We start from the raw sequence: 11,030 nt of genomic DNA on the forward strand, positions 1-11,030 counted from the left end.
CGTATTTACATATTTGCAGCATCAGAACTGCAAACGCAGTAAACCCAAAACAACAGATATTTTGACTTCAAAGAAAAACAATGAAGCTTTCTTTAAAAAAAACACACACATTATATTCTTAAGATGTTCATGCACATAAAACCATAAAGGTTTTACTTTTAAGTGTTTTCTGGTTTACATGGAAGCAGTCAGATGAAGTTATACAGCTTAACAGTGTTTTTAATGAATATTGTGGTCTGGTTAATCACGATGTTTTTAGTTAAGATTATCCGGTTGAGAATCTCATTTCCTTTCCCAGCCTGCATGCCACATAACATGGAGCTGAAATAGTAAATTCAAAATAAATGAATAAGAAAATCAAGTTTCTGTGTAAATTATGTAAAATAAATAGTACAAATTGAAGTGAGAAGACATGAATTTACAGTAGTTGGATCTGTGAACACACACTCTTTGGATGCTTATGGTTTTGTGCTTTTATTATCTTGAATTATAACAGTGATAAAGCTTCTATAACTGAAAATTAACACCTAAAATTTTTCAAAAGTGCTCCATCAGCATGYAAGTCAGGTCAAGTTCATTTGAGGTTTTTATCCATTTTCTTGATTTGGAAGCAGCCAGGTTCAACCAAAGGGGGTTAAATAAAATTCCTAAAGTAATTAGCTAATAATAAAACCCACTGTTCCCTAACCACACTAAAATGGGCTGGTTTGAAGTAAATGAGCTTTCTGCTACCTTCGTGGTCTGCAGAATTTCCAAATTCAGAATAGGTAAACAAGCGGTTTGAGGGGAAATCTAACCTAAACTGGAAATGGGATCAGGTTCTTGTGAAAATGAACAACCTGACAATTTTATTCAAAAGAAAAGTTTGGATCTAAGCAAAGATTACAATTTCAAGCCAAAGAATTACTGAAAACAGTATTTCCATTTCCAAAAAAAGCTACAATGAATCTCAAAAGTATCTACACCATTACTAAAATGGCAAGTTTTTAAGAAATTTAGACTACTATACGTAATTTCCCAGCTTTTTTCCACACTTATATTACACATATATAAGCAACCTTCGATTTGAATGAGCTTTTATTTAACTACAGTCTTCCTGAGCTTAGCCTGCTATGTGTCCTATTGGGGCTTTTCTTTTTTTTTTTTACTGAGAGCCCTGAGGAACTCAGCTTACTTCATAAACCACAATGCTCCATCACAACAGGACACCAGGCATTAAAATAAAAGGCATAAAACGGACTCAAATGAGCCAAGAACACAGACACTTTGTAGGGGTTATATTTATACTATTCTCTTTTCTTACAGCTGAAACTGAAGGTCATGTTGGCCATCCCAGCGGGTTCCTTAAGCGGCATCGTCTTTATGGGACACAGTGGAAAGGAAGTGAGGAAACCTGACAGACTGGCTGTCTCCAGTTACCTGCATGCCTCTGTTTAGTGTAAGACTTTAATTGACTCTTTATCATCATTATGATCCTGCAGCGAAAGGGGTAGCTGTAATCCCCCGCTTCTCTTTGCCGATTGTTTTCAAAGCATAAATTCCAGCAGAGGATTTCCACATATTTGTGTAGAGTTTCCATGGAAGAGAAGAAAAGTGTTATTGTGTTTGTACTTTCAGGTTTTTGGGGTTTTCTTTTTTCTTTTTTTTTTCTTTTTTTTTTTTTTGCTCTGCTTATTTCATTTTTCCAATCTCCCTATTGTGTCTTTTTAATTTGATTGTGTTTCCTTTCCTTCCTTTCTTTCATTGTTGATTGCACTATGTTCTATTTAGAGGAATCAGAGTCAATTTAATCACATAAAACTGAAATACAATACATTGGAGTTTGTGTTTTTAACRCGGTAAAATGTGAAAAAGTTCAAGAAATTTTAATCCTTTTGCAAGGCAATGTACCTTTAAGAGTCCTTGTTCTCGTTTTGGCCAAATCAAGACAGACACAGAGCGAGAAGTCTGCAGCAGAGGGTTATTATCATTTAATGATTTTATGTTTTTTCCTCTTCCAGGAGCTATTAGCCTTGCACGCACCTAGAATTTACAAGGACAAGGCTCCGTGTGATTGTGTAAGAGTGTGTGAATGATAGGAAAAGCTGACCTGCTCTACAGAAATACGAGACTGAAGCAGAAATTTAACTGGTGTTACCACATTCCTGGCTTTTTAATACCTACCTACAGTGAAAAGAACAACAKAGGAAGTGTTTACCTTGGTCAACTGTAGTTTTGAAGTGGAAAGATTAATAGAAACGACCATAAGCCTCATTAGCAACATAAACTTTCTTTTCAGCACTGCATTGTTTGGACAAGGAAATATGGAAATACAATCTGTTTTGATGAAGCTCTGGTGATTTTTCATGTCCACTATTGTTTATAATCCCGCTGCGAAGTGAAGAATTGCTATTAACCTTTAATGACAACTACCAGCCCATGAATTTGAAACACATTCAAAAGGCATGACTCCTACGCTCAGATGCTCATTGACCCAAACACGTCATTCTGACTGACCCACTGCCTCTTCAGGTGTCCAGTAGCCCGACGTGTCACAGATGCGCGGTGACGAGGCCTGGAAGGCGTACTGGTGGAAGACGCCGTCTTTCTCGCAGTTTCCACAGTCGATGCCAGGCACACGAAACGAGGAGCTAAGAGGATATACACTTTGTGATTACGTGTTAAATGAATATTGGACCTGAGCCATACAATAGAGTCATCTGAGTAGAAGATGATAAATAGATTAATTTAGTTACAGGTTGACAGGGCAAATTGAGAGCATTGTATATAGACTTTCTCCTTTATAATTAAAATATTTCAAAAAGTGATCCATTTATAGTTTGTGGTGGGTAGTAGTTAGTTGAAAACGGACACAGGTTAAAATGGCTCTTTTGGCCCCAGATTAGTAAAAATTTTATATTTACATACACTACATTAAAAAATACAAGTTTGATGTTAAATCAAACTAAGCCTCTTATGTGAGTAAGGATTAGCAAAGTTGCTTCTATTTGCAAGGTGGCTTCTATTTGCAAGGTGGAAATATAATGAGAGACGTTCTTAAAAGTCAGATATTAATGTTCTTTGTTTATAATAGAATCGCCTTTTAAACTGTTCTGGATATCATCTTATGGATCATGAACTTGCTTTATCATAAGCGAAATATAACCCAGACTATAGTCATAATATCTTGACTATCAAATATTTAGATGCAGTCTTTCAGATTTTTCAGCAATGTCAGCTATGGAAAAAMAAGTGTGCATGAGGTGTTGCCTTTAAATACATCTACAGGTGTGCCTCTATTTAACTCAAATATTCGCTCATACTATTACAAATCCATAAGATCTAAGTTTTCCCAAATTGTTTAAATGCATAATTATCATATCCATAAAAATTCTCTCTGAACGTGAGCAACAAGCTTGATTGAGAAATGATGATTCTATGACATAAAGTCTCTATAATACCTTTGAAAAAGTGACCCTCTCATTGGTGGAAGCCAGTATATAGACACAGAGTTGGTGCTTTGGCCCGTCACCATGGGGGGAAGCGGGACAGGAGCAGGCCGATTGTCCGTCAGCCACTTCTGGTAGACCAAATCAATGTAACAATGCATCCTGGCCACTTGATTGGGAGTAAAGTGGTTGGTGCAGTTGTCATCTGATGTGGGGAGATTGAAAGAGTACATTTTAAGAATCAAATTCAACATAGGATTCAAACACACATTTCAAATAACTAAATGTTATCATTTTTTTATCTTTGTTAAAAAGACAATAAGTCTAAATGACAGGTCCTATTCAGATGTAATAGGCTTAAAAATAACTTTGGTTTGCAAGATATATTGTGCAAAAATGCATAACCCACATGTTATTTACATGTAAGGTGCTTTTTGTTATAAGCATTTGTTTCCTCCATCTACCTGTGTAACTCATGTAATTGCTGTAAGGCGTGTTATGGTAGATGGTGAATCCACATGTGTCGTTGACAGCTTCAGGGTCATGGCAGGTTTTGGATTTGGTGGTTGGTGCAGTGTCGGCACACAGATCTCCTGTCTCCATAGACGGGGTTGTCTCCTGCCAAAACACATAAAAGATTAATATGAACATGTGGTGGCAATAAAAGAAAAAGATAGACTTAAGCACCAAAGAGTTTGTGAAATGATACTATCAACAAAGTGGGTGTAACAGGTTGTGGTTTTTAGTTAGAGAAGTACCGATCCACTTTTTTCTCTTCCGATACCGATACAGATATTTGAGGCGTAGTATCAGTCCATACCAATCTGATACAGAGAAAGAGTGCTGAATTGACTTAAAATCTTTCTTTTTTAAAAAAAGACATTAATTTATTGAATTACAACTTCATTTGATGAGGCTGTACCAGTACAGTTCCTATAAATACACCAATAGCTTCGCAAGCTTCGTCAAACATGTAAAAACAGCTTCACATTGTTCAGTCTGTGCTGTTATAGGAGCAATACTCCTATTTATTTTATTTGCATAAAAAAATAATAAAGGAACTGAAACTGATGTCATGCTTTATTATTTATCACACACATCTAACCAAGGTAGTCAACCTTTTGTTTTTGTCTATCAAAGCACAATGCATAGAATTAAACTGAATAGATCTGCCTTTACGGATCAGGCACATTGTCACCAATAACTGATCCAGAATCTCTTTCGATATCAGGACCAATACAGATATTATCAGATCGATGCATCTCTAGCTTTAAGGACTAAAAAAACTGTAGCATTTATACTAGATATAGAGCACAATTATCAGTAGTAACATCTCTATAAAAGTTAGCTCATTTTTTACATATCAGTATCAGTTCGATAAGTCCGACATACATATAACCAATATTTATTTCCATCTTGTTCCCTCATAGTGGGATGTTTAACTGCAGCAGAGAAGCAATTTCAGTGGTTTTGTATTTTTTTCAGTGTCAAAAGGTTAGGCAAACTGCTGCCATAACAGCAATATTAATATCAGATATTGATCCCAATCAATTGTTCATATCGGTGCATCCCTACTTCTTAAATATTTTTATGTCAAATTCCCAATGTTTTCTAGGATACACAAAGGAAGAGAGGAAAGAAGGGAAATTCCTTCGTTAGCTCGTTTCTTCAAACGAAGAAAGTACAAAATTAAGGAATGAAGGAACACAGGAACGAGTGAAGAAAGTAAAAAAGTAAGAGAGAAACAATGGAAAGAATGAAGGAAGAAATGAAGGAGGTGGATTATCAACTTATACAGTGTATGCCATGAAAGAAATTACAGCACAGCCTATCTGGGATGATCAGAGACAGTAAAATTAATCTGTCTTACCTGACATGGGTCATCACAGGAGTCCCGCTCACTCACCCCCTTGAAGACGTGGTAYAACCCAAATATGTGCCCCATCTCATGGATCATTGTGTTCTGGTGGCCCTTTGTRCCAAAGTAGGATGGGTTGAGAACCATCCCACCTGTGCAAGAGATAAGAAATGCAGAACTGAAAAAATWAAATATTTGTGTTTCTTGGAAAGCCAGTCCCTCTAACTACTCTGTATTTCAAGTGACACTAAATTACAAAAAAAGAGACAAATTAAAGCTTCAAGTGTGCAACATCTTATTATATACATCAACTATTTGTGAAACTGGAATGAATTAGATTTTGTGGTTATACATAAATATATTAAACCATTTCATGGATTTAGAAATTATTGAGGATGGGAAAATACTCATAAAATGTCAACCAGAGTACCAAATAAGCAAAACTAATCACACAAAATGCTAATTTATCATGAGTACAGATTCCAGTTGTGAACTGTTTTGTAACTTTCATTCAACTGAGTGTCACATCATAAAAGACTTGACACAATGAGTTTTTAGATCAACCAGGGATAATGCAAAACCTGAGCACTTCAATCAACTTCAAAAACGTTTTTAGTAAGATTCGAATTAAGCCTGAAACTAAATATATTCCATCAATAAATCAACTTTTAACTCACTTTTAAACATTTGAAAAATACATAAACAGTAAAAAACATACATATTCATTACCTCATTTGTTTTTCCAATTTTATTTTAAAAAGGAAYTGAGTTAAATGGGATGACGGGGGTCATGCATGGTTCTGTGGAATCTAAACCCAGGATGGGCAACATAAGCAGACACAAACTGAATCAATGACTAAAAACAAAGACGAATGTCCTAATCACAGATGCAATTAGATCAGATCAGATCAGATCAGATCAGACATTTTTGGTCCAAATTGAATAAATTTAACTACTTTCACCTTGAGTGAATAGGACAGTTTTTCCTTTATGAATACATAATTCACCRTGTGAATCCAGCCATCAATGGTGGGTGGCTCAGGTTATTTTTTTTACTGTCCACTAACAAAATATAAAGTAATTTTTTATCGTGCATTGCAGTGGTCCAGAGTCAAGTCTCCTATTTGATCTCCTACTTAAAAGCACATGTTTCGGCCAAATATATTGTTAATATGTTTAATGTAGTTTGATCCAGCGATCTAGAATAACTTGACAACTCCAAAAAATATGTTAGTGATTGGCTTTTGCGGTGCTTCAGCAGTTTTCAAATGAAAATCTTATTAACTAAAGGGAAAAAAAGCCATCCAAACCAGAAAAGCCTCTTTTGTGAAAACACAGCATCCATCCATCCATCCATCCATCCATCCATCCATCCATCCAAAGAAAAATGTAAGAAAAATGTTTAATGGACGATTACAAAAAAAAGAAACAAACAAAATAAAAATAAAAACATTTCCATAGCTAAAGCATAATTATGAAGGAGAAAAACAAATACAGACACCTGCAAAGAAGAACTGCAAATGAATGCCACATTCAGAATGATATTTTGTTTTTCTTATGTAACTGACCTTGGTGTGTAAGAGCCTCCTTCGCCCATGGCCACGTTGCTGCTCCTGCCAGCTCTTCTCGCATCGAGTTGCTGGCAAAAAACACATTGAGTGCGTCGCTGCCGCTCAAGCCTAGCTCATCCTTCAGTTCTTTCACACTCATATAAGCCCTGCAGGAAGGGAAAGATCAGAAAACATGCATAATCAGGACACAACTAAAGGATTTTGGTGAGTGGCAGAAAGATATTTTGTAGCTACAATAAGACAATTATATGTAAATCTTATGTAAACATAAATAATAATGACATGTTCGGCTACATCACGTATGGGAGGCAAAGTTTTGGAAAAGTACTTATATACTAGAAGCACTGCTTTTGTTGATGCTGAGGACGTAGTGGTGGACTTAGACTCTGTACTCTTTTTCCTGTGATTTTTATCTTTGCTAACTTATAAAGTCAAGTGTTGTGGTCATTTTCATAAAACAAAATCAGTAGTTTTTGTAAATCAAAAATCTGAATGGAATCTAGAGCATCTCTACTTTTAAATTTTTACTTGTTATTTTAAAATCAAACAAACTGGCACACATTTTGTCATGTCACCCTTGTGACAGAGGTATTTTACCTGATTAAATCCAGGTTTAATCTAAAATATAATAAAAAGAAAAAACATTTTGATTATTGTGCTAACTAATAATAAAAAATTGCTAGTTTCACTGACTAAAACCCAGACCCAAACATATAAAACAAAATACAAGTGTTTGAAATAAATTTTTGCTCGAGGGGATGTTATTCGGCCTTTTGAGTTTGAATTTGGAGACTTTTGTTGTTCTCTTAATGTAGGGGCGATTTACGGCAGATGATAGTTTTCATCAATCCATCAGCATATATCTCTCTTCACAGCACAACTTCAAATCATAGATGTTTTGAGTTGGGCAGCTTATTTCACACCATTGCAATCTCCTCCCCACCGCCCACTGTTCCCACATCCTTCTCTTCATGTCAGTGATAAATTACACCAGCAGCACTTTGATGTGTGAGGCTGAATTTGTTTTTCCTCAGCTGAGTGATGTCACATGCCATTTTTCTTCTTTGCTTTCATAGCTGGAAAGCTTTTGCACCTTTCACCAGAAGGCTCTAAACTTGGTCTGAGAGTCATGCAGAAAGTCTCACCAATGACCCAGTTCCTGCATACCTGACAGATAAGGCTTTTAGCTGAGTCTCCCATGGATGTCTAGAGAGAGTACCACATGCTAAAACACAACTATTTGACTTAATGGAGAGGTGTTAATGCACTGATGTGTTGGTGTGGCACAAGGTCACATTGCTTAAAAGTATGAGAAAAAAAACATGGATGAATGTATGTATGAGTTCTTTTTTTAATATGTAGGTGTAGATGGACCTACCATCCGCATAAAAACTTGTTAAAACTTGTCTTTATTGATAATGGGTGACTTTTAAAAACCATCAATGCATGCATGTTTCTATTATTCATGAGAACACTTTACTGCACAGAAAATAAACTAGTATGAAATAGGCATGATTAAGTTACTGCTATCAAGGATTTCAAAGGTTTAATGACATTTCACAGAAAATACAAGATTGTTTGGGGTTTTCTACTGTTATTTGAAGCCTAGAGTGATGCAGCAATGCTAGCCTGGCAAAAAACAGCTTCCTGTTCTTCACTTTGTTTTTAAGAGGGTCTGAACTCTTGGCCATTGAAAAACAACTGCTTGCTGGAGGCGTAGGCTGTTGAAGTTTTACATATTACCCAGTCGCTAACGTTTGGCTATGATGCAAGCAGTTATCCAGCTCAGCGCTATGAAGCTTACCAGAAATTGCCATCCCTCACTGCGAATGGCCCGACTATTTAACAAGCTAATATCAACTTGTTAGACTTCTTGTTAGACTTCTCCAGCTACATAAAGAACAGAATGACAAAAATTCTGAAATTCTACAGCCACTTAAAAAATGTATTATATATGTATTTTTGCTGCATCAAATATAGATATATGTTTTAAACAATTGCATTCACATTTTTGTGGTAAATCAAAGTACTAGGTGGCTCAGTAGGTAGAACATGTGCACCATCTGGCTGAGGTAAAAGTGCTCAAAGGGATCRACCTGGGTTCAATGAGTTCGTCTCAGGCCTTTTTTTTATTCAAGSTTGTTATACTGCAAGAATCATGCTGAAATTGAAACAGTATCTCTGTACATAATGGTTTGTTTATGGGTATCAATCTGGAAGGAACAAAACAGTAATCAAAATATTTCAAAACTCTTCTGAAGTCTTTTTTATTGTTTTTCTGTTAATCTTTCAGCGGGAAAGGCTAGTTTATATATAAAAGGGGTAAATGAATTAAATAAAGAGCAATCCTCTTCATCCCAAACACTGACAATGTAATGCTATATGAGGTGCATCGCCTCCAAACTGGACCAAAAGAGCTTCTCAGCAGCCAAGACCTTTGCACATGTATCCCTCCTTTAAAAGCTATCTTTCCTCCAGCGTATAAGGTGCACAGTAAATAAGAATGCGCTTTCTCTGGCACCTAGCCTGTATAAATAAGGTTTAAGATTTAGGATGCTTCAGGGAACCCCTGCTCTCACAGCACTACTGAAGCAGATCTTAGCTGAGGCTGTGTGCAGAATCCATCACTGCAGGCCACACAATTACAAAGGACAGAAAGTTGACCACTAAAGACTCAACTCCTCAGCTTCTGAGACTGAAAGGAGGCCTCAAAGGAAGAATACTGTCAAAGTCACAAAATAAATAGGTTTGCATGATTGAAGTGAAACCCCTAGCTATAAATATAAAAAACAAGTCAGCAAAAGCACAGTCACTAAGTAAAGCATCGAAATCCATTCATTGCAGATAACTCAACAAGTGAAGTACTTAGCAACCCCAAAAACAAGAAAAAAATGTTGCGTGTTGTATCCTACTGTATTATATATTACATACCTAAATGTTTAACTATATCTACATTTAAACAATGCTGTAATAAGGCAAAAACATAATATTAACAAGAGAGAGACATTGTTCAAATAAACTTGGATAAAAGCTTCAACAAAAATTGCAACGCTATATTTCCACAAACTAAAAAGCTGTTCTGTCTGTCGTGACATGTCCGTGAYTGATTTRGATCCAGATGATTTTTTTTCTTCTTCTCCTGTACAAAGTCCAACATCAAAAACAAATCTTAATTTTAAGTTCTCATAAGATTTACTTTTTTATCTGTCAAAGAGCTTGGAGAAAGGTCAGGCCAGGATTCGAACCCAGTGTCGTGTCTCTAGAAGGCAACAGTGCAACCATTCACCACACATCTACCAATATTTGGTTAAATATCCTTTGGAGATTTGAATAACAATGTGGTGGTTGTAGCCATCAACAACCTTCCAGATAAATATTGGCAGGATATCTGACCACTCTGAAATTCTTGGTACACACTGACCTAAGCTGTCAGTCAGATGAAAGAAAATCAGTCAGGATGTTTAGGAATAACGCAGAGACCCAACAGGGTAAAGCCTACCCTGAACTGGAAGCTACTGGAACACCAGTGGAGCAGCTTTTGCTCTCACATTGACACAAGATCTACTGAAATCTGTCAACATTTACATGCCAAGAGTCATTTAAAAAAATGCTAAGTTTAGTTGAGACACCAATTAAGTGAATGGCATCATAAACGAGGCTACCTCCAAATCGGATGAAACTTGATGCAATTGGTTGTTGGAACAGCACAACGATACCAAAATCACTTCAAACTCTATATATAATGAATAAAGCCTTGACCTAAGCTGTGCTGAAATGTGATTGGCCATTCCTAGGAGGAGTCACACAGTTCAGATGATCTCCATTTTTGGATAGTAGCTCTGGGACTCCAACTCCCTGTGACTTGCGGGAGTCTGAAACGATTACAAATGTTAGCTGTCAATGACTTTATTTCTCATCTATTCCCTGAATTTCTTTAGACTGGGGCATGTGATGTTTTGGCTTACTTCATTCAACTGTTCAACTGATTTAGTACTAACTCATCAAAGTTAATAATTTTGTGCTGTGTTTTCCTGTGATGAACTGGCGACCTGTCCAGAGTGTACCCCGCCTGAAAATGAATGGATGGATGGATGGATGGATGGATGGATGGATGGATGGATGGATGGATGGATGGATGGATGGATGGATGGATGGATGGATGGATGGATGGAT

General features: G+C 36.4%; 1 protein-coding gene across 1 annotated transcript in view; it reads right to left on the minus strand.

Moving 5' to 3' along the window:
* Positions 1-11,030, minus strand: part of pappa2 (pappalysin 2) — a 66,158-nt gene that overhangs the window by 42,036 nt on the left and 13,092 nt on the right. Inside the window, exons 5-9 of the mRNA XM_008432917.2 lie at positions 6,855-7,003; positions 5,299-5,438; positions 3,893-4,046; positions 3,441-3,633; positions 2,497-2,630 (exon numbers count right to left, since the gene is read on the minus strand). Of these exons, the coding sequence (XP_008431139.1) occupies positions 2,497-2,630; positions 3,441-3,633; positions 3,893-4,046; positions 5,299-5,438; positions 6,855-7,003 (770 nt within the window). The remainder of the gene's footprint in view (positions 1-2,496; positions 2,631-3,440; positions 3,634-3,892; positions 4,047-5,298; positions 5,439-6,854; positions 7,004-11,030) is intronic.

This window comes from Poecilia reticulata, linkage group LG17 (assembly GCF_000633615.1).
Source record: "Poecilia reticulata strain Guanapo linkage group LG17, Guppy_female_1.0+MT, whole genome shotgun sequence".
NCBI classification, from domain to species: Eukaryota; Metazoa; Chordata; class Actinopteri; order Cyprinodontiformes; family Poeciliidae; genus Poecilia; species Poecilia reticulata.